The sequence below is a fragment of the Excalfactoria chinensis genome, chromosome 2 (assembly GCF_039878825.1).
Source record: "Excalfactoria chinensis isolate bCotChi1 chromosome 2, bCotChi1.hap2, whole genome shotgun sequence".
Classification (NCBI taxonomy): domain Eukaryota; kingdom Metazoa; phylum Chordata; class Aves; order Galliformes; family Phasianidae; genus Excalfactoria; species Excalfactoria chinensis.
The window spans coordinates 43,579,058-43,603,749 of record NC_092826.1 but is presented as its reverse complement, the minus strand read 5'-3'; the positions used below and the strand labels follow the sequence as shown (position 1 = coordinate 43,603,749).

Genomic DNA, 24,692 nt, shown 5'->3' with positions numbered 1-24,692 from the left:
ACAGCACTCAAGGTGCAGCCTCACCAGTGCTGAGGAACTATCACTTCCTTGCTCCTGCTGGCAACGCTATTTCTGATACAAGACAGAATACCACTGGCTTTCTTGGCCACCTGGGCACACTGCTGGCTCATGTACAAGCCAGGTGCTGACAAACACCCCCAGTTTACTTCTTCTGCACAGTCTTCCAGCCACTTTGCTCCTAACCTGTAGTGATGCCTGGGATTGTGGCCAAAGTGCAGGGCCTGGCGCTTGGTCTTGTTGAACTTTATCTGACTAGCCTCAGCCCAGCTATCCAGCCTGTCCAGATCCCTCTGCCAGGCTTTCTTACCCCCAGGCAGATCAACATTTCCTGCCTTCTTGATGTCACTGCAAACTTACTGAGGGTGCAGTTAATCCCCTCATTCAGGTCATCAACAGTGTTACTGAACAGGACAGTCTCCAAAACCAACCTCTGGGAAACACCACTCATGACCAGTCACCAGCTGGATTTAACTCCATTCACCACCACTCTCTGAGCCAGCCCTCCAGCCAGTTCTTCACCCAGCAGAGTGTACCTGTCCAAGTAACGGGCTACCAGCTTCTCTGTGAGAGACAATGTCAAAGACATTGCTGAAGTCTAGGTAGACTATGTCAACGGCCTTTCCCTCCTTCACTGGGTGGGTCACTTGATCATAAGAGATGAGACTGGTCAAGCAGGACTTGCCTTTCACAAACCCATGGTGACTGGGTTTTTGAAAGTGACCCTGGCTGACATGGTGACCCTGGCTATTTCACACATGCCATGCCATGTCACACAAGATGATCAGCTCCCTAACCTTCCCTGGCAACAAGGTCAGGCTGATGAGCCTGTAGTTTCCCAAATCCTCCTTATGATCCTTCTTTGTAGACAGGAGTCACACATCAGATGTCTGAGATATGGGATAACTGTGGAGACTTTAAATGGCATTTACATACTGATCCTAATTACTGATCCCATTTTTATAAACCCTGGCAGACATAGTTTTATCAACTGAAAAAAAAAAATAACCTTACATATATGTTCTTGCACAAGGCTTTTTGTCAAGTCAGACTACACATGCCTACCTTGAGGTTCCACCAAATCTTCCTCCCTTACGATGCATTCTCAGCCTCTTCAGTCATGGAAGCTACAGATGTCATACTCAGCTGGTGTGGCTGAAGTAGGAGGAGGCATGTTCCCCACATGCAGTCAAAATCAAGCATTTATCATGCCATTTGATACCAAAAGTGTTTCATTATTATATACTGCTGAGTGAACCAAGATTATCTGCTTCACTGAGAACTATGTAGGATACCACCTCCTTTGTTTATTTTCTGTTTTCAGATTGACAAAAGACACATTTGATCAATTACACAGATGCATCAAAAAGTAGCTAACTAGAACCATTCTGTAGTTTCCCATTCACCCTATATCTGATGATATGGCAATCACCCAGACTTACAGAAAGGAACTGCCTTACATCTTATCGAAAAATGCTTTTCCCCCTTAAAATACAGTGCCGATGCTAATTTTCTTGTCAGTGCAGGTTACAGCTTGTTGGTCCAGATCACGTTTGCAGTGGGAAGTAATATAATGCTCCCTTTTGATTTCTTATGGCCAGCAATCACTTCATTTCTGAAGCAGAGTGCTGTGCAAGTCTGCTCCATAAAGTCTTGTCTCATGAGCACTGTAGATGTCCTCAAGGCACAAGTCGGATAGTAGTCCAGGTAACTGTGAACACCACCTGAGCGAGGCACAGGGTGATAATAAAGGTGGCAGAAGTGCCTATACTTCACCAGGTTATTCTCCTTTGTTTTTGTTTTCTATACTTAAAAAGAAGTCAGTGTGCTCAAGTTTTAAAATAATGATAAATAATTCAATGATTCAAATTTCCTCGAGAATTTTCTGAGCCTTACCTTTAATAAGATCTCAAGAAAAGACCTGTTAGTATTCTCAAGTTGCTACAAGTGAGAAGCTGAGCTGGCTGTCTACAGCAGGGTCCTCTCCATCACACACACACTTGAAGTTTGGGTTGGCAATACTAATAGCACACCCTTGAACTGTGTCTCCATTTTTCAACGTGACAGAAAAAGTGGACTGTGCTGCTCTGGAGCATTTTGTCAGCTCAGAGTGATTGAAAAATCCTCCCTGAGGCTCTTTTCTCCTTAATATCATGCAGAAATTCTGCCTTCTCTTTCAAAAGAAAATTCCTTGTTTAACTTCTCTAGGGTCACTGTATACTGGTGCAGAAAAACAGGTGCAAGACAGGTCTCTCTTTCATGTTAAATTTCCGTACGCTTCAATTCTCCATAGATGATTCACATCATTTCTGGATCAAATTACCTGGTTTTAACTACTGACAGGATCAAATTAACAAGGAAAAATGGAATATAAAATGAAACACTGTAATGAGCGTGTGACTGTGCTAACAGACTGAATTCCATTCCCCTGTTCAGAAAGTTGCCTGTACACTTTTCTAACCTACAGCAGAGGCCAACAGTGAACAAACAAATTCAATGGTCTGAGCAACACATTTCAAGTGAAACAACACCTCCATCTGCAGTGACTTAAAAAAAAAACAAACAGAAACCTGTCTTCTGGATTCAGTCACCTGCCAAGTTCAGAGGACACAGATGTGAAACCACAGAAATTCGTATTTCAAAGCGTTGAATCTATGAAAGGACTGTCATGCTATCCAGACAGCGTACAACATCAACAACTAAGTGAAAAACCAGCACATTTCTGTCCTTTGCAAATCAAATACACAGACTTGGTGTATCCACACTCTGCATTAAAGCAAGTGAAAAAACAGTCAAGTTACTGGGGATCTTGCCAGCCCTGGAACAGAAGCAGCATCCTGAGAAAGAGTTTGTTTGCTCACAAGTTAATACAACTCTATGTCATACCACAGGATACAGACTTAACACAGTTACTACTCAGTACTATTTCTGTGCTGAAATCTACCCCATTCTATGTCATACACCTTTCATATTCATCTCCTTTTGCCCTTTTGATTTGCAGACCACAATGGAAAATTCTGGGTAATGCTAATATTACAGGGGCATCAATTTTCACTGCCTATTGGGTACAGCCTACTTTTACTTCAGCAGATTCGCATATTTAACTTAGAGTCCTAAATTAATCTGGTTACTGTGATGAATACATGGCCTTTTCCTCAGGTATTTACTTCATCACTTACTATTGCAAACATCAGTAAGTAACAGCAAACAGGCTGAAGAAGCCTACCACAGTAACACCTGACTTCCACTTTTTGAGAAAAGGTTTATTTTTGTGGAGTATTTTGAGGTGCCTGTGTTGAAGTTTAGAGTTTTGTTATCTCAATTTGGATGCTAATCCTGCTTTTACTATTCCTTAAAAGCACACAGATACAGTCTTGTTCACCGTTTTGTCTTGTCATGTGAATTCATGAAATATTAAACTCTACTAAGTTTCATAAAATTAAACTGAGTGGTGGTGGAAATATAGGAAACAGAAGAATGTTTTGTTAACTTTTGGAGCAAAGTGACAAGGGGTTTGGACACCTCCATATCCTTTCAGCTATTAAGATATTCATTCAGCAATTAAGGATTTTAGCAAACACATTCTCCACTTCACCTTGCTTACACAATTTAATATCCTTTGATTTCTTCCCCAGAAGACATTTTATACACGTGCAAAATTTCTTATATTGAAGAGCCATTTCCAAGTAATCACAGAATCATAGAATGGCCTGGGTTGAAAAGGACCACGACGATCATCTGGTTTCAACCCCCCAGCTATGTGCAGGGTTGCCAACGACCAGACCAGCCTGCCCAGAGCCACATCCAGCCTGGCCCTGGCATGGGGCATCCGCAACCTCCTTGGGGAACCTGTTCCAGTGCCTCACCTCCCTCTGTGTGAAAAACTCCCTCCTAATATCCCACCTAAACTTCCCCTGTCTCAGTTTAAGACCATTCCCCCTTGTCCTATCACTATCCACCCTTGTAAACAGCCCATCCTCCTCCTGCTCATCTCAAATACTGGATGGCAACAATGAGGTCTCCCCAGAGCTTTCTCTTCTCCAACCTAAACAAGCCCAGTTCCATCAACCTTTCTTCATAGAAGAGGTGTTCCAGCCTTCTGATCATCTAACAATGTAAAAATGTCATTTCAAAGAGTAGTAATTATGGTCAGTAAAACAAATGTTGGCTATACACTGATGCATGCCTATTTCCAAATCACTTGTATAAAATTATATGAAATACAGGTAAGTAAATCAGCTAGAGTTAACAGATGCCACCCTCTGATCATTAAAAACTTATCTTCTACTTTGAGTTATGAAGATCAGAATTTGAGATCTAAAAGAAAACATTTGCTTTGGAATACAATTACAGCTATATGGAAATCTGTTGTGGAAGTGACTGGTAGTATGTGCATGCACCATGACTTGCTTCCCTGTAACAGTATTAACTGACATAGCTAGTATACAGAAAAAGCTAGCTCAAAATTACAATTAAATCAGGAGTTCTGCATTCTACCAGTAATTTCATCCCTGGAATGTCGTTTATCCATATCGTTTCCTATTTAAGCCAAAGAGAAAACCTGGGATCTTCAAAGAACAATGAAAACACCACTTCAACGCCACTGAACACCACGGAACAAAAGAATGTCCTCTTCACATCCTCCATATCTCAGTCCTCTCCAGAGGATCTCCAGCAGCATTTCCTGCACTGGAACCTCACCATGCTATTTAAGAACAACCTGAACAAGAAGGGTAGCATTATTAGTATCCACCTTGCATGTGTCACATTTCCTTTTGAAATAGCCTGCGCATCTTCAAGCCCCTGAAATTTGAAAGTGGATTATTCCTGAATGACAATTCTCCAGTGTATCATTCCACTGATATGCAAAAGATTCCTTCACTGACAGCCTGGAACAATTACTGGGATGGTCAAAAGAAAAAGAAAAAAAAAAAAAAAAAAAAAGAGGTAATGTAGAAAAGATTAATATTCTGTGAAATTGCTTACTTTTACCTCTTTACCCGTTAAGTTAATATCTTCACTGAAGTTCGCTGCTTTTCAGTGTGGCACTAATTTCTGTATTGTCCACAGCTTAGAGAAAAAAAATTCAAAAGCACTTCTACACTCAAGATGAGACAAGAGACCATTAAGTGTGCCAGCAAAATATCTTTTTGAGGACATAAGAGCTCAGCCAAGCTTTTCAGGGTCACAGCTTTGGATGTGAGCACCTATATCTCATCTTAAGTGATTAAACTCAGGTTTTTGGTTGGTTTTGGATTTTTTTATTAAAGTTTTAAGCACCTTTAGATCTCCCCAACTTTACCAAGATAAGTGTGAGAATAAACACATCAAAGGCTGTAAGGCAAAAAGATAGAGTCGCATTGGGAGTTAAACCCCAGACAGGAAGGATTTAAGAGAGGCACATTCAGTAGTTCCTCTCCAGTGAGTGCAAAGTAGAAATAAAGTTCCCAGTTATTAAAAAATAAAATAAAATAAAATAAATAAAATAAAATAAAATAAAATAAAATAAAAATAAAATAAAATAAAAATAAATAAGTAGTAGAAGAAGAGAACTGCATGCCTTTGAATGAAAACACTGAAGTTATTATCTGCACGAACCAGAAGATTCTGGCTGTAAGTGATTACTTACAAAAAGGGATAGTAATTTGTCTAATTCATCTACTATTGCCTGGTCCCTTCCACATTCAACTATGCACTCTGTGAAAGTGCTTTCACGTAGGCTGGCTTTTCAGGATCAATCATTTTAAATAGCTTAACATCCACTCGTGGTTTAACAATAGAAGAAATCAGTGGACTTCATACTTATTTTCTTCATAAAGGAGCAACCTCTTGCATTAATTTGCTTATCAAAAATCAAATAGAATGATCTCCCTCTCTATCAGGACAAGATTCTTCCACAGTGTCAGGAAACATTAAACAGAAAGGAAGAAAGGTAAGAAACTTAAGAATTAAATGAAAAGTGGAGAGAGAAGACAAAAGTTTAGAAAGATAAGACTTAGAATATTTAACAAGTAGGTTTAATGATTGGGTCCAACTTTAAATATCAAGGGGGAAAACAGACTACAAAGCATGCCTCAGTTTGGAAAGAAGGGATTTGATTCCTTCTTTCTTTCTTCCTGCTCTAGCTCATAGAAAGAGCCAAAGAACATATGAGGACACATTTTATGAGATCACTTTTGGAGCTGCAAACTTTAAGGTGAGGTAACTTTACTTAGCTACTCATCTTTGAATGATAAATCCACTCACTGCATGAACTTCAACTGAACTACTTATTTTGAGACAGGTCTACGTTAAAAAGAGAATAAAATCAGGAATTGAACTGTGAGATCCTGAAAGCATTTTGCTCAGACTGTCTTAGTGTTTTGTAAAATACTGCATGCCTGATTATGCTTGTAAGGTCTGGAAAAGGAGAATGCTACAGTCTTACATGGTAATATAACATTACATGTTACTTTAGAAACACTTCACCAGCATATGATAGCTATCCATGTACAAAAACGGACACTTTTTGGACCTGGGAGTTGATGGAACATTTCTTGAGAAAAAGTAATAAAGACTACTAACATTCCCCACAGACGAAATGCTAGCAGAAATGTTAATTACAGATCATGTTTTACATTGAAACATACATCATATTGAATCTTTAGAATACAATACCTTTATACCATTGGACAAAAAACAACTAGAAAGTCATGTATAGGAGGCATGTCCCTAAAGCTAAAATGCAGTCTAACTTACAATGATTCTTCTGATCTGATTGAGCTGCTTATTGAGAAGCAGTAAGAATGAAGACACTTTTATCCAGCGTGTAAAACAATGCATAAGAAAGATGTAGAAAGACTACTATAATGAACTTAGAGTCAGTCAAAAGTTGGAATATCTTTTTCTATAAAAAGATGCTTGCTGAAGATACATGTCTCCGTCTCATTCAAAAAGAAGTCAGTTTCATAAGAGTACGAGAGATGTTCAGAACAAATTTTACACTCAAAGTAGCATTTCTTAAGTTCCAATCATCAAATGCAATTGCAGTGTTAATCCAAATTTAATTTTAGTCAATAGCAAAATAATTAATGTTCTTTTTGTTTCTAAGAGGTGACTTTCTTTGTTCTGCATGTTCTCCATCCTCAGAAGGAGACACATAGTTCTGATAAATATATACACTTCATAGCCAGCAAGCCTATAAACTTTGCAAATAATACTCGGTTTGCAAACCACATTCACTACACTTGGCTGATGGAAGAATGATTATTCCATGTCTCAGTTCACTAAAAGCATACTGACTACCAAAACATGAAACCTTTCCTGTACCCCTAATAGCTTCCACAGTTTAGTAAACACATTCCACGTATTACAGTAAAAAATTTTCAGATCCAACCTTCTCTTCCACAGAGCATTCTTCATTAATACAGTCTAGAATGTTACGGAAGGAAAGGGAGGAACGCTAAACACATTTCACGGCAATCATACCAAGGTCTGTAACAACACGTGGTTTGACTTTTAAGCTATCTAAAAGGAGGCAGAACCCCAAGCCTCAAAGAGTGTGTATTAGAAAGCATACATTATGCCCTCTATCGAAAATTACGTAATTTGACAGTAAAATGTATAAGTAAGCCCATAATTACCTTAAGTGTCTGCCACACAGTCAACCCTCTGGGCTCACAAGTCAAAATATTGTGCTAGAACTCCCAGAGAACAGAGGTAAGGAGAAAAGGGAGGGCCAGGATTAGGGTTAAACACTACCCTGAACCGCCTCCTCGACCTCATGATTCAGAATGGTGCGGGACTTAAAGCCCTTGCATGTGGGTGCAGTTTTTTTGCCAATAGCTGGGGCACTGCAGCCAGCCTCCTCACATCTTTTAGAAGTGACCATACTGACATTTGCATCCAAAATGAAGGAGTGACAAAGGAGAGCTATACCATTCTAAATCATGCAGCTCCAACGCATATGTCTCACCTGAAAAACAAAGCATTGGCCATTTTTTGGCAATGTGGGCATAAAACAATCCACCCATTATGCCATAAGAAACTGAAGTGTGATCTACTTTTTGTAGGCTACAAAGATTCTGTGGCATTTGTCTCAAGAGCAGATTTGCCACATTATTCTTGGACAGAGCTTCCTGTCTCCCCCTACTATGTTTCATGGGTCTTAGCTGTCATCTACAGTGTTGGCGACATTTCATGTTATTGTAGATAAATAGTTGTAAAAAAGATTCAGAGCATAGAGAGAGAGAGGTATTGTACAGTTCTTAAGGCATATCAAATGCAAAGCTTGTCCCACCTGTGAAAAACAATACTGACATACTGAACAATTATTTATTAACCAGTTACATCTGGTAGACCCTTTCACCATGCTTACATAATCAGATCCACTAACTGAGGTGCAGTTTCAATAATGTTCTATGAAAAGATCTGTGGGACTTGCAGAAGAGAGAATTTTTCTTTGATTTTGTACTGAAGCCTATGAATTTTGCAACAGGTAGAACTTAGCCTTTAAATTGTATTGGGCCTACTTCCGCACCCATAGAGGAGAACTACACAAGTAATTTTAAGTACTTTTGGCACTGACCAATAACTGAAATGTGACAGAAAAGTCAATAGCCTCTCATGAAGCCAACTCAAAGTAAGCAAACTCATCCTCAGCAATAAATCAAGGTCAAGTATGCCTACAATTTGAGAAAAAATACAAGTTCTGGAGATTACCAAACATACTAAGGACAAATGTTCCCACAGTTTGGGAACATTACATGGTATTTCCAGTGCTATCCACTTTGGTATAGGAAGCATTAAACGGAAGTCAGAATGTTAATAAAAATGGTTAAAAAGTGACCAAATCAAGAAGGAGACCACCTTAATGAATGACTATGGAAATAACAAGATGGGCTGTATGCTCATACAGCATCTATGTTTTTGGTTCCTACAAAACGCAGTGTAAATTTAGTCCAGCAGAGCCTGCAGAATGAAACTAAGTATACTGAATGAGTTTTGCAGTCTGCTTTTCCTACTGAAGTACCCAATGGGAATAGTAGCACTATTCTGGAGATCCTAGAGGTGAAAAGGGAACAAACAGTAGAAAAGTGAAGAGTGAAAAAGGAGGGAGAACAGACAAGAAGGAGAGACACAGTAGGATACTGAAACAATGAAGAAAATCATCTCCACCCTTCTCAGCCAAAGGGAGAACTGCAGGGACACCTGACCTGCTGATAGCTGAAAATACGATAGAACTAAAAGCACACCTACAGAAACACTCAGTAAGAGCATTGAAAGTATAAAGACAACAGGAGGAAAAATGTAGAGCCTCAGCAGCAAGAATAAGCATACCAAATAACAAGAGAAAATCAAAGACAATGACAGGTGGAGAAGGTCACAGAAGTGGCAGTATCTACTTTTAATGAGATAAGTCTCATTCTTCATTTCCTCATCCTCTGCTTTTGAAAGCACCTGGCATCATGGCAGACAAGGGGAGCTTTACTGCTTTCAGACTAATTCACCATGGGAAAGCATTTGTGACTACAGGGTTAATACCACCAACTGTCAGCTTTTTTGGAAAAGCTATTTGGAAGTACATTTGTTAAGTACTGAGTATTTTGAAAAGAGCGTTGGAAAGGCAGAGATCTGAGTGCCACAGAGAAAAATCCTGAGAGCAATAACACAATCCAAAGAGTATTTGAACTCACTAGTAGAAATCCTGCCCTCAATGAACATAATAATGACATTTCCATTGGTCTCGGTGAAGCAAAGATTAAAACCAGCAACTGATGGACTTAAATTGAAAAACATTCTCCACTCAGGCTACACAGATTCTTAGGAAAGGAAAGATTGTCCTGTAACGCAAAATATTCTAATCATAACATCATAGCAAAAGCAAACATTAAAACTGTTCAAAGTATTTGAAATGCAGTTTAGAAGAATAATTAGAATCATACAGAAACCTACGGTTATTGACATATTAAAATTGTTCAGGACAAAGGATGTGTTGCTTAGAAACTGATTGTACAGGAAAGATCAAACACATTACATTTTTTGCAAAAATCCAAGCATCACTTCTGACCACATACTGAAATCAGATAATAGCAATGAGAAATAAATGCATACATATGAAACAAATATTAAAGTTCATTTATGTGTTAACAGAAAAATGTATGTGTTATGTACTCACATGCTGAAGCCTACATTTGTCAGAGAAAGGTAAACCAGCAACTGCCATTTCATTTATTTCCCTATCCATCACTTTTACAGCTGGTGGATTTGTAAAGCACTTGGAAAACTTGACCCTTCTCCAGCCTCCCCCGCATGAGTCACTCAACCTTCCTCCAGTCATTAGACTGCACTTCCTGCTGGGAATCAGCACTAAAACAAACGAGACACCACTTCTGGTCATGGTTAGGGATATCGATGAAGTGCCAGTCCATGACACCATCCTATACAGAGTTTTATTTCTGAAAATAAATACATTTACATTCTGAAGCACTGCAATTCATTCCCTGTTCCAAAAACATACTATCCTTGTTTACACACAGGCAAAATAATTTACTGTATTTCATGTGCTTCATAAATATTACAGACAAAAATATTAAATCACTTTACTTGTATGTGCACAAACTTAACGTAACTTTAGCAAACTATATTAAAGAGTAAATTTAATCCAAAATTCATAGATCACCTTTCCAGCATTTCATATTATTATTTAATCAGTGTCAAATACTCCTTGTCACATTCAAGTTTTTTAGAAGTTGACTGCCAGCTCAACCTTCCTAGTTTCCCTCAATTTACTATGAGAAATCTCACCTCCAGCATGTCTTCTATACATTCACATTTTTCAGAAAACCCTGTGTTCCTTACCCCAGAACAAATCCCAAATGAAGCATCCATTGAGATAAGTGATGACACTTAGTCATCCAAATTTAACTAAAAATTTACCACTTTCTGTCCATACTCTCCTGGTATTTCAGTCCCAAACTTGCCTACTATTGCTCTAACTGTGCTAAAAGAACTGCTGTCCCCATAAACTCTTTGGGTTCATTTCATAGCGCACACAGGAGACACAACCCCTTTAAACTTCAAGGAGTTCCCACTGCAGTGTAGAAGAAGAAAAATTCAGAGATTATGGAATAATCATCTCCAAATCGATCAATTTCCCCCTGAAGGTAAAAAACCGAAAGAAAGAAAGAAGTTGAACAGTTTCAGCTTGCCTTCTTGAAGGGAAAGCACCCCCAGGGCATGTTGTAGAATGATCCCCATCTCTTTCTCTTGATGCTTATTAAGAGGTCATAGATTTCAGTTACACTACAGCATTCCCAAATGATATCCCCAGCTAAGGACTATGACCTCTTAGTAGAAGTAGAGGGATATAAAATTAGGAATACTAAGGGTTCACATTAAGAGTTTGCCTCAACTATTAGTCATTTTGGATGACTTGTTGAAATTAATGGCATATCTGGTGCCTTGCAATAAAACAAACAAACAAATAATGAAACAAACAAACAAAAAAAAAATGAACAGGAGAGCTTTCAGAAAAGGAACCGCAGATTCTAGTGTTTTCTGGGAACACTGCACACTGCTAGGGCTAAATTTCTATCTGAACATCACAGTGGAATATCACAATGGAGTATTTGATATAGCAGGTGTCTTTCTCAAAAAGCACAAGGTACAGCTCAGAACATCCTGGATGTACTAATATGTGCCCTTTATTTGTCTTAAAACTATCCCTTCTAAAAAGTCACTTTATGGAAGCAGCAGAGGTTTTACGATCACCCTAGACAGGTTATCAGGCAAAGGCCACGAAGGGAATGGAATGTCCTCGAAGGCCTTTCACCTCCAGTAATTCTCTTTTCCATAAAGAGAGGCTTTGCATTGCTGTTTTGTTTTGTTGTTACACCCCTCAGATGATGCTTGGAAGGATAAACTGAGCCCACAGAGGTTATGTGTTAGTGAACAACCATATCACTCAGAAGCCTTAATACTCATTGTATAAACATGAATTAAGGCTCTTCTACAGCTGTATTAAGCAAAGTGTAAAAGAGCTGTGGGGCATTTTGTTACATTTGGCTTTCAAGCTATGAATTTAACTGCTGAATATATATGTAATGATAATCCGTTGTACCTCCCATTCTGTTCATTTCTAAATGGTAATTAAAGCAAGCACCGATAATAAAAACAGCAAGAATTTCAAGAAAATAATTTTAGAAGGTGGAGGAAATTCACTGCTTAAAAAGACAAGTTTGTCATGGCAACAAGACACATTTTGTAATACGTTAACAATATATTATAAACATTCTGGTACAACAGAAGCATATAATAAAGAACAACTATTTACAGGAACTGATTCTCTGAAATATTGTAGTCAACGTGGACTGTAGGTGTATACATGCGCATGAATGCAAGATGCGATCATTATTTTATTTTTAATAGTGCGTCTATTAGAATCACACACATGAATTCCCATTGTACTGAATAAAGGTCAGGGTAGCTATGACCCTGTATCAGCATCAGCTTTACAATTCAAAGTCTGTATTACTAAGGACAGTGAAAAGCAAGACAAGCTTGGCCACAGGATCCATATTGATTACAGCAGTAATTGGAAGCAGCATAGTTATCATAGGGTAAGTAATGACTATTTTTCCTTCTTCACATATGTGCCAGCGTTGATGACTCTCCCTACCCCAGCCCCCTCCCCTGCAGGCAACTGTCTTTCTTGGACAATGAGAATTAGGAATTTCAGATGCATAGATCAAATAGTGATTATACTACTGCTCTCTCAAAACTGGAATAAGCTCTGGCAGTTATGTCCTCCACACAAGTGCTTGATAAAGGTCAGTGGATTACCTCATGTCATCACCTGGCAGATCTCAGAAATTGGACCCTCTTCTCCAACAGGAGGAAGTGTCACTCGAGCAATGGGAGATCAAGGTTAATATTCAACGGGAAAGGTATAGTAGCCAAATGGTAACATAGAGAGATACCCTGCACTGCCCACTTGGAAACACTCTGTAAGGAAATGGCTTGACCTTTAGAACACCCAGCAGCAGTTATAAATAAATGCAGCAACAGACTGTCAATGTAATAAAGTGAAGTCCTATATCCAGCTAAGGCAGATTTTCAACAGAGTATCAGGGAGACATTTGAGCTAACTCTGAAAAAGCTTTGGAGCTGGGCAAGCCGCTACTTGGAGACAAGGGCAATTGTGCAGAGCTAGTCTGATAACTAAGAAATATCAAAACTAGTAGAGGAATTATTTGCAGTGCTATTATAGCCCTCCCCTGGAAGCAACCTAAAGCTTATAAAGTCACCCACAATGGTATGTCAAGTACATCAAATTGGTGGTCTCATAGCCCTAAGTCAAAAAGTACTGCATAGCCATGTCCTGTGGCAGAGCTTAGGACTACAACCATAAGCCCTATCACTGAGCAGGAATTGGGGAGATAACACGGAAGTAAGATATATTGTTACCAAAATCTCTTAAGTTCATGCTGATAAGCAGTCTGACTGACAGGCATGTGGAGTCTTTGAGCCCACAGAACCAAGTGCTGTTGTCCTCCATATTCATTCCCTCAGCAAAAGAGTACTTAGAAGCATTGAACAGAAGTAGACAAAAGCACAGTTCAAATGCATGATGCTCAAGTCCCAGGATGACTGGATTGATATTGTGGCCAGAATTGAATACTCTGATGCATTTAACAGAACCCTGGCAGCACAGAACCCTGGCAATCTCTGCTGCCAGGTTTCATCCACCTAATAAGGCCTGTATTGTTGCAAGGTGAACCCTAATAGCACCAAATATGCTGCTAGACTATTTACATGTAAAATACAGCTGAGAGACAGTTGTACCACAAACCAGATCCAGTAACTACAGCTCTGGAGATGCCTACATGATTCCCCTTCACTGAGTAGAGTACTACCTCTCTGGCTCAGCAATCTATGATGCTCTCATCTATGCCTTGACATAGGAGGAGTTGTCTCTGTCCATGGTACTGGGCCAGCCCTATCACTTTCTAGCTGTTTAGGGACATCAGAGATAGGAAAAGAACTTGCTGCACTCATGCATGCTCAGGGTCCCACCTGTGAAGACCTTGTGGATGCAACTAGATATGCCAGCCCCCTATCCTTGATGCCATGGATTCATTTTCTTTTTTTGGGAGGGAAAAAGTCAGGCTATCGTAAGAGGAAATCAGGAAGCAAAAGTCAGGAGAAAATGTAAGTGAAAGATGAAAAAGAAGCATTGAAAGTATACTAGAAGGAACCATCGTTTGCTTCCTTTTCTGCTTTCAAACAGAACAGGAGTTCTGGCAATTTACAACCAGTACTTATCAACAGGTTTATTACAGGGGTTCCCCGAGTCAAAAGTATCAATTTCATGATAAAGACATTGGTTGCCTTCATTTACAAGGGGTCACTGACAGACAAGTCAGGAACTACACCATGCCGCTTTTAAAATACTCAGGAGGTGAAAATCTATTGGGTTTATGACTTATTAACAGTCTCAAGAGCAGAGATTAATGGTTTCTGAGCAAAAGAGGGAGGAGTTTATGCCTCACTGCCCATGTTGGCCATTCATCATGGACCTATTGTCTCACAAGGTAAGCACATGGGTTTTGAAGAACAACAAGAAGGCTGTGCAGCCTACTGTCACAGATTTGAGGTCCAGAGCACTGAAGTTCCTCTCATTTGAGCAATTCAAAGATACCTACAAAATGTTTACTCAGTTCTGATACGAACACCTATGAATGCAATTATCAAGACCTTCATCTATCCTCCCAAGGAGCATACAGTTATGCATATTAAGTTCCATGAAGCAGATTCCCCAAACTGCCACGATTTTAGCCTTGGTTATTCTGTAATGCACAGGAGTCTAATGACAGGGTTACTCCAATAGGCATGTTTGGAAGCCCAGTCTCACAGAAGGCTGCTTCACAGAACAGCTACATAATTGCTCACTGCTGAGTTTGATACTATGATCTTTAGAGGCAGAAAATGTAGTTATTACCCTATTCCCCATTTTACCCAAATATCAAAGACTTGGAGTTGCTGACATGGGTCCTGGATCATGTAATTCTGAAAGGATGCTAGTCCACCACTTGCAAACTCAAAGAAGTGTGTTGAACCATGTGTGTTGGCTGAGGATGGAAAACTGGAGGAGAGGGTCTGTTTTCCAATCCCAGTCAAGTAGAATGTCATTTTGCAGAACAGAAGTCCAAAGTCTGTGATCTAAAGCAAATGGAAAAGTAGAAGTATGCCTCTGTAGAACAGCAACTGGGAAATCCCCTAGGGAAAAAGAGGCCTAAGCTCAAGTCCTCAGTCCAAGCACTGTTTATCTTTCATTCAATAACCGTTTAATGTAAAATCCATATGCAGTCCTTGGTGCAGGAATTCTCAAGAGAAACAGGGTGACTCTCAAGTGAAGTAACTGTACTTGGCAAACAGTGCTTGGCAGTGTGCCACTGGCTGCACTGAGGCTGATGAATATGCTTTTGGCGCATCATAGATTTAACTTCTTAGGGTCCTTGTCCTCAGAAGCACTTTTATCAAGCTCAAATTTTATTTTTTTTCCCTGCAGAAATGATTGAGGACCCTTGCCATGTATCTTTTCACCGTACAGATGGTGAAAAATGAAAACCAGCGGACAGTACTTGCTACCAGCAAGAACAGTTCTAGCTAGGATACCAAGCCATGACAACTTCAAATGCTCACAAGATTTATTTTGTAGTCTCACTGTGTACAACATACATCCATTGGGACAAAATTCCTCAGAAAGTTTTCAAGTCTTCTAGTGAAGGAGATGGCCCCAGCACTACTAACTCATTCAGAAAGATGAAAGATTCTTGGGCACTAAGAAGGTGAGAAAAGAGGGAAAGAATGAAACAATTATAGAGGAATCTCTATTACCTCCTGTTTGGTAAGCCCATGATACTTGTCATGCATGCTTTCTGTAAAGTTGTTAGGGACCACAACCTCTTGTTTTTACACATATAAGAAGGTAATGATATGCTTATTGACCATGTGAGAGGACTGTGCCCATGTAAGTTAATTAGGATCATAATCAGAAACACAGAAATACTGTCTCAGCTAGAAGTTACCAGCCTGGCAATACTCCAATGCTGACGGAAAGCAGCACCCAAAATAATAGGTACCCAATATACCTGCTGGGAATATTTTCAGATGATACATAAGGGGACCCTCTGACTACAGCTGGAGAGCAGAACTGCATCTCCTTACTGGCATGGGATTCACAGCAGTAAAAAGTAACATTTTCAACATCAGAAGCAAGGTAGGCAATAACATGAATGACTCAACTCTACCTGACATATTTACTCAACCTGTCAAACCTCTAGCACTAAGCTAGAGCCCAAAGCATAAAACTAGGTCTATCTAATCACCTAACGATAAAATAAACATCCCCGGTGGAGAAATAGCTTACATCTATTCCAGAAACTGGAGCGTAGGAAGTTCCGCACGAATGTGCTCAAGAACTTCTTTACCGTGAGGGTGACGGAGCACTGGAACAGGCTGCCCAGGGGGGTTGTGGAGTCTCCTTCTCTGGAAATATTTAAGACCCACCTGGACGCCTACCTGTGTGACCTGGTGTAGGGAACATGCTTCGGCAGGGGAATTGGACTTGATGATCTCAGGAGGTCCCTTCCAACCCCTACAATTCTGTGATTATGTGATCTTTTCCTTCAGAACACCCTCAGTATTGAAACTAGGGCTGCATATGATTCAGTAGTCTGATTTCGGACAAGTTTTACTGTTTGTGATGCCAGCAGAGCTAGCATGGAAATCACCTAATGTACACTAGGTTTACTGTCATTCAGGATAGCTATCTGCTGCATACCAACACCTCCATCACTGTTGAGCTAGTCAGCCAACTAGACTGGCATATTCATAGAGAGAGAGAAATGCTTTGAAGGGAACCATTGGCCTTGCAGGTTAGTGAGGTGAGAAGAATTAGTTGAGGTTCTGCTGTATGGTAAAGAACCAAAGTTGGCTGTAGAAAGAGAAGGGAACATCTCTAGTCTGGTCGACTTGGAACAACATATTCAGTGCATAACTGTCTGACAAACTGTGCAAACAGCATATATACCAGAAATGCAAAAGGTTATTTTTTCGTCCAGCTTCTCTCCAAGAGATGAGACAGAAGTGAAGCTGAAGGTTTATCAGCAGTGCACCAGATTTGATCCCGTATGCACAGACCTACACTGGGATCCAAACTGTCTTATACTGGAAGAACATAAGATTCATAATCATACCGAGTCCTTTACTTATGTACACAATTTAGAGGATGACAATGTGCAAGTGATTCATGAGTTGTTAAATGGAAATACTGCAGGAAGGATAGAGTGAGAAAAGCATTAACTTCAGAGATAAACACTATTAAAACCATATTTTTATTGCCAATCTTTTGTAATGACTAAATTAATATAACACAGCATCTTATCTGTCAGTGACTACAATAAGTACTGCAAAGAAAATTTTTTTTTAAATTTTTTCCTCCCTTTTATCCATTATCTGTACTTCACAAACATCACAGAATTTGTCAGCAATTAACATAAATAAATCATCACCTTTTCAGAAAGCTTCAGTACAAGAATTTCAGATAGCAAAAAATATTACTAAATAGCTCACAAAGGGCTTGTTCCATCCTCCACTACAGTCAATGGGAACCTTTTCATTGACTTCAGTAGATATTGGATCAGACCCAAATTGAAAACATCAATAGCACACACATTAGAATAAAAGATCAGCTAAGCCCTCCTCTAGAAAAAGAACATGAGTTCAACTCAAATAGCAGATTACAGGAAGGCACCAGTCGGGGAGAACTTTTTTTCTTCTCCCTTGAAAAAATCTGCAAGAGAACAGCAATTAAAGATCCTGAGAGCTAAATCTCACTGGGTTGTAAAGTCTCTCTCATCTTCCACCATGCCCTGAATAGGTGACGGTGACTGATGCTTTGAGAGACTAGGACTGCTGTTCAATAATCCAGATAACCAGCTCCCTTCTCCCCATTTCTGTCTTTGGATGAGAGTGGAATGAAGATTCAGCAGAGCAATATCACTCCTCCTCCTGAAGCATTAATGCTTCAGAAGAACACACAAAACTAGAAGTCCCAGTATCAATTTGAGAATCTACACTGGAAAGCTCCATTCTCAAGCATGGTAGCAGGCTGGGAGAATTAGAGTCAGCCAAGACACTCTGACACTCTCTCACATTTCATGCTCCAGGGGATTTACTAAAAGGTGTGTTAAGCCATTGTTATGCCCTCTTGAACGTTCCACCAATTTCATTATTGCTCTTCCTAGTATGTCTGTGGAAAATAACCCCACAATTAGGTCAATAAGCACAGTCCACAAATTCTTGCATACAGTGCAGCTCCCTAACCATCTCAGAGAGTACCTCCAAAGCTCAGCAAGATCTAGACAAGCCGCTGCTTCTTGCTCAGCCATTTAAAAACTCAAAGTTCACATTTAAGTTCTGAAGCTCTCCAAACTCAGGAGGCTGACAGCCCGGGCATTTTTAAATAAATAGGAAACATTCTAAATATTCTAGGTGACTCTTCAGTCCCTGAGACAAGGCCCACACTGGAAAGATCATACATCAGGACAGATGATGCAACCTGTCCTCTTCCACATATAACACAGGCAATTTTATTAAAATTTTTGCCTTTCTTTAGAAATTAGCAAATGAAAAATAACTTAGGGTGTCTGCTAGTTTCATAGGGTATCCTCCAAAGGGAGAGAACCAGAGCAATAATGTAACATTCTGCTGTTTCAGAAAGACTGTGATGACAAAAGAAGGTACAATCCCCTTCATGGTAGCGGCTTTTTTTCAAAAGCTTTTCACCTGAGCATGGCACCCAAAGGCACTGATAGAAATCTAAGAGAAAAACAAGAATCCAGAGAGCTTGTCTAGAATTCTAAAAGCAAGTTTATTTTGTCAAATATTTACTGTGCTTCAGAAGGAAAAGGTAAGCTGCTTGTCTGGCAACTGTTTGTCGCTGATTAACTAAAAAAAACCCAAACAACGAACTAAAAGGATGAGATTTTTTATAAACATCATATTCTTATTATTGGGTCATGCATGAAACTTCAGATCATGGACTGATTTCATGTCATTAAACATTATCATGTTTAATATTCTTTTCCTGGAGAAAGAGGGAAACATCAGGTTTGGCCATTCCATCCAGACATTTCACTCAACTTAAAGGTATATTTTGGGTATTTATTTTTGGAAACAAAGAAAAATTGGCTTTTTGTCAACTTGATAGTCCAGAAGCATCCACAGTTCAGGCTTTAATTCATTTCATTAGCTTTCCAACAGTCTGATCTCTACTCATTCACTATTACAAGTTTACTTAAGAGAGGCAGAGTTATTTGTAGAGACTTAATTTTCTTCTAGATTAATCTTCAGTCCCCCACTCTTTGATACATATTTTCCTGCCTTTACACGTTCAGACCAAATTGACTAATCCAGAGTTCTTGCTTCCACTCTCATTTAGCACTGCAGTTCTGAGCAAGAATGGATGTTTTCAGGACCAGTGCTCCAGATCTCTTCCTACACACTGTTCTCCTTTTCCCCTTTTTTTCTTCAGTTTCCCAATCCATCTCTGCAAGGACTTGTCAGAGCATTCTGACTGCAGAATTAAAGCAGAGAACCCTATTAGAAGAAAACCAGTTTTTGATATAGAGGGGGAGCAGTAACTAATTTGAAAGGAGAAACTGCTATATCACATCAAAGTGAAAAATACAGGGATGAATAAGTGGGATCTGTGGTAGTAAATGGGACATACAGTGGACAGGGGGCAATGGGAAAGCCTCCTGAGAAAAGAAGAGACAAGTTGAAACCACCCATTTTTCAAAACAGAGCAAAAGAAAGAAGAAAAGTATAAACAAGAGGATATAAAAATATCAAGAGTATTTTAAAGTCCAAGGAGAACATTCATCCTGACTGAAGCCATCAGCAATATAGAGAAATGCATTCTAGAGGTTCATAGAAGCGATTAGAGTATGACTAAGCTGACTGTATCTTAAGTTGAGCATATTAAGTTCAGCATATCTTAAAAGCATATCTTAAAAGCAAGAAAAGGTAAATAACCATATTAACCAAAGTACACACTTCTTGCTGCAGCAGATCTCCATATTCTGTGATTTGAAGTTGGGATAAAACAGTTTGGCAAATCTGCATTATTTTGTCAACTTCCCTTCAGCTCCTGCACACTTATTCCTCTTCTGATCACCTTCTTTTTATACTTCGCCCTGAAGAGAAGTGCTGCTACTTGAACTTTAAGTCATCCTCTCATGACCTAGCCCTATGGATCTACTGGAACCAAAATAACCTGAAAAGCTCTCCAAACATGAGCATGCACACTCTCTCTTAAAGCATTCCCAAACGGGAAGAATGTCATTCCTTGTTTACAGTGTTCTAATAATGAAAAGCTTTTATCATAACAGAAAATGTATGAAATACATTTTACACTGTGGAAGCCAAAACTAAAGTTTTATCTAATAAAGAATGTGTCCTTGTGTTATGAACATCTTTTTGTTCATCTACTTGGACTTACAGCACGTATCATTGAGAGAGCTACTAAATCTAAAAAGTAAAACTGCTTCAGCAGATTTCATATGATGTCTATGTGAGGGGGCTGTCATTTCAGAGGAGAACTCAGGTCAGCTAAAGGTTCATTCACTCAAATCTATTCAGCTCAGCAGTATTTGATCAGCACTCAGTTTTGCTCAATGACAAGGTCTAGGATTTCATCTTCTCTCAATAAATTTCTTTAATTCCTCCCTACTTCCAGTTACTGATTATTGTACAGTCATTTACAGATATTTGTATTTATCATAGTAAACTAAAGCAACATCCAGCTCACATCTACAACACACCACTGTGTAAATTCATCTGTTATGCAACCGTACTTAAACCCATTTACAAACATCCTCTTATGTTCACAAGCAGCTGAGGAAAATATTCATATAAGCTAACAGGGGAAGTTGAAGAGGACAATATGAACCAGGTACACAGACAGTACACTTTAAATACAATGACAATGCAGTAATTATCCATACACTCTTCAGCATGAAGGAAATTTATAGTGCCCTATTTACAGTATAACACTGTCCCAGAACATGTTTATAAAGGTCTCACCTCTAAGCATTCAAATGCAGGAATAAAAAAGCTGAGAAAGGAGGACGGAGATCAGAAGCAGAAAATAGGAATCAGAACAATGCAAGAAGCCACAAAGTGTTGAGTATTGTTTACCTGTCAGTTGACATTGATTAATCTTGTGTTCTGTGATATCACTCAGTGACTCAAACACCTGGAGGCAGCTGTCACAGCTGTGCACAGCTTCTTCTTCCAACTCCTCCCCTTCATCCGGCCTTTTCTTACAGTCTAACACTTCTCCATCTTCTGTCTTGTCTTCTAGTTTACAGTTAGGGTCTGAAAGAAAATCAAGACCGTGACCTCAGGCATCTAAGCAGAGAACCTTTTAAAGAAAGAAAAGGAATATATCATAGGTTTCTTATCATAAGGATGAGAAGAAACGCATTTGGCACAAGCCTGCAGAATGCTGTAGATTTTATTGCTAAATAAGCAAAGAGTTTTATTCATTAATGTTTTTTCTAATCTCAATGAAAGGAAAATTTCTCTTCTGTTCCCACAAATACAGCAGTTCTCACTTGAGCAGTTCTTCCATGCTTCAATGTTAAGTTTGTCAATTTTATCAGAGCTATAGAAGCTGCTTTGTTCATTATAAGAAAGGATAAACCACCTATGCAATTAGTTTTCAATTAGAAGAAAAACCAAATCAATGAGTGTGCAGGAGCTTCTTTTCATTGGTACCTACAGCATTTCACAGGAAACTACCAGAATTAAGAGACTAACACACCTGATTTATAAAAAGACTAAATTAATCTTTATTTCACAACCCATTCCAACACTCCATCACTGTGCTGCCTGACACAAACAGTGCCCCAGAAAGATGAGACCCCGGATCAAAACTTAATCTATGCTTTGAACTTGTTTATGACTTAAGACAAACCCAACAAAGTTCCTGCATTTGCTGGATCTTGGAAAACTGGAAACTACTGTAAAACCCAAATTGTTCACAAGGAGAGCTTTGTCTGTTTGACATGTTAACAAGTATTTAGAGGAGAACGGGACAGCCCCAGCCTCAGAGTGGCAGTTTTGAACCCAGATGAAACTCCTAAACTGGAAGAAATGTTCTCACTCATCCCTATGCCCTCCACAGAGAAACCACGCAACTCTCTGCACTGCCTCAGTTCTGCTGCTGACCAGTGCAAAGTGAGATAACAAAACCTAGGACTTTTCCCCCTCCTCTAAGGAACAGAGTAGCTTTAACTGCTCCTGACTTTTCGCCCACTTCACTAAAAGCTTCCTTCAAAGACAGAAATAAAACCATCTGCCTTCCCTAATAAAGCAAGCTGGCGCTTAACTTTGTTTTTCCTTGGGAACCACAGTACAACAAGTGAAAGGCAGAAGAAAAATGGTTGTGCACATTCCAACAAAAGGAATGCAAGTGTTTCACCACTCTTCCCTTCTCCTTTTTGGCCACCTCATTTTTCCTTTTCTTTTTTTTTTTTTTTTTTTTTTTTTTGAGAGCTGAGACTGAGATGGGTCATATCAACAAACAAGGATAAACTCACATAATGACAGGGGGTTGTGCAAGTGCGTGTTAAGATGTTCCACTTTTCAGCCAAGTGAGAGACTAGCTGGGAGCAGGCTCTGTGTCCACAGCGATAGCACAGTGATGGCTGTGGACCCACTTCAGTGAGTGGTCCAATTGGTTAGGATCACACACAGTTACATGAGAACAGAGTAATCAAAACATGCTCCTGCTACATCCAAATTAGAACATGGATGAGGTGAAGAGGAGGGGTGGATTCCACCCTAAAGTCTTCTGCCAGCACCCTGCAGGGATTTGGACACTGCCATCTCCAGTCTGCCCAAGGGTCAGGGCTCTCCCCATCTGCCTGTGTCCTTCAGGTCACACTGCTGTACACCTGCATTCAGCTGTTCAGATGCGGACAGACCCACAGCACAAACTGGAAGAGGCCCATGTCAGGAAGCCTTCCTCATGCTATGTGGCTCGTGATCAAAACCGAGGAATTTCTTTGACAGGGGTAAAGGGCGGAATTTATTTTTAAAGGAGTTATATTACAGAGGAAAACCAGATTAATTTAAAAAAATAAGAAACACGTTCTGAAGGCAAAAACATATTTGCTGTGCAGCCAGAGCACAATCTTCGTGTAACACTCACAAGGTTCTTACAAGTACAAAAACTTCAACTTGGACAGCAAGTAAAGGAGCAGCCTGCACTTTTACAAAGCAAAAAGGGATGCTATTCAAGCACACGGGCTGGATGGTGTTGTAGCTATTTTTAAATGCTCTAAATGAATCTAAATAACTCACACTGCCGCTTAGTTTTCCAAGATATTTTGCAACTTTAATAAAACTCCTTAGAACATCACTGGGCTCTTAGCAGCTCAGGAAAAGAAATAATTGTCTTAACTGTTGCAAACTGACCCAACATCATTAAGCACTTGTTGGAAGGCAGCATGTGCACATCGCACGCTATTAGTTGTTCAGCTCAAGCTCCCAGTTTCATCTCATAAAGCTGACAGCACTCAGGGAAATGTGGGCACTGGGTTTGAATTTTAACATGAGTATTTAAATGCTGCACATAAAGTTTACAGACCTGTTTGTTTTAAAATAAGGGTAGTGTCTGACTCTGCTTTAAGTACAATGCTGAAGGAAAGAAAAGGGAGGGAAGGGAATTCTCCAGACTTATTATTCAGAAGCGCTTGCACTTTACAGGAATTCAGCAGCACACACACACACGTATGCACACGCACCCCTTAGTGCACAAAAGCCTGAAGAATCACTCCATTTAAAGCTTCCTACTTAGAGACCAGTTATTAAAATTAGAATCATTTTAAGTCTAATAAATGTTTTGCTTCTCCTTCTGCATTTGCAGATATAAACTCTACAGGGACAGAAGTCAGTCAAGCTTATTCCCTTCTGCTGTGACTTCAGAATACATGCTCTAGCCAACTGGCACATTTGTTTTTAGGTCAACACTTAAGTGGGACCCTCTGGGACGTAGGTTCAAGTTTAGCCTGCGACAGCTTTGTGAAACAAGTTCTGGCAGTCTCAGCCCCTCTCCACGAATGAATTTCCAACATGATTCTCTTCCACGAAAAGTTGTCACCTCAGAAAGAAGGTGGTATTTAAAGAGAGACGCTTAGTGAATAGACTGCTTTTTTGCTACAACAAACGGCTTCTATCAAGGACTGTTCTAACCCTAAACGATTGCTTAACATGAGAATAAGCTGCCTTACTTGTGCTCCTCTTTTGAAAGTCTAGAATAAAACGCATGTTAGAAATGAAGTGTGCAGTCACTCATACTTTCTGTGTAACCTCCTGTTTAAAGCTCATGCTCACATATGGACTTGAGGGTGTCAATCGTCTCTCACATGTCTTTCTTCCTGATATCTGAAACTACCGCAGACAAGTCCCTCAACAAAGACTGCCTTGACAATAGGATTACCTTTCCCAGTATCTGCAAACACCACCGTCATTTCCAGAGGCTTCCCTTTCCCATTTCAGAGACCTACTGAAAAATTTTAACACGCATCAGCAACAATACACACACACACACACACACA

General features: G+C 39.6%; 1 protein-coding gene across 6 annotated transcripts in view; it reads right to left on the bottom strand.

Moving 5' to 3' along the window:
- Positions 1-24,692, bottom strand: part of ZNF521 (zinc finger protein 521) — a 236,405-nt gene that overhangs the window by 191,035 nt on the left and 20,678 nt on the right. For all 6 annotated transcript variants that reach the window (XM_072329989.1, XM_072329990.1, XM_072329994.1 and 3 more), the window contains one exon: positions 21,265-21,444. In XM_072329989.1, coding sequence (XP_072186090.1) covers positions 21,265-21,444 — 180 coding nt within the window. The remainder of the gene's footprint in view (positions 1-21,264; positions 21,445-24,692) is intronic.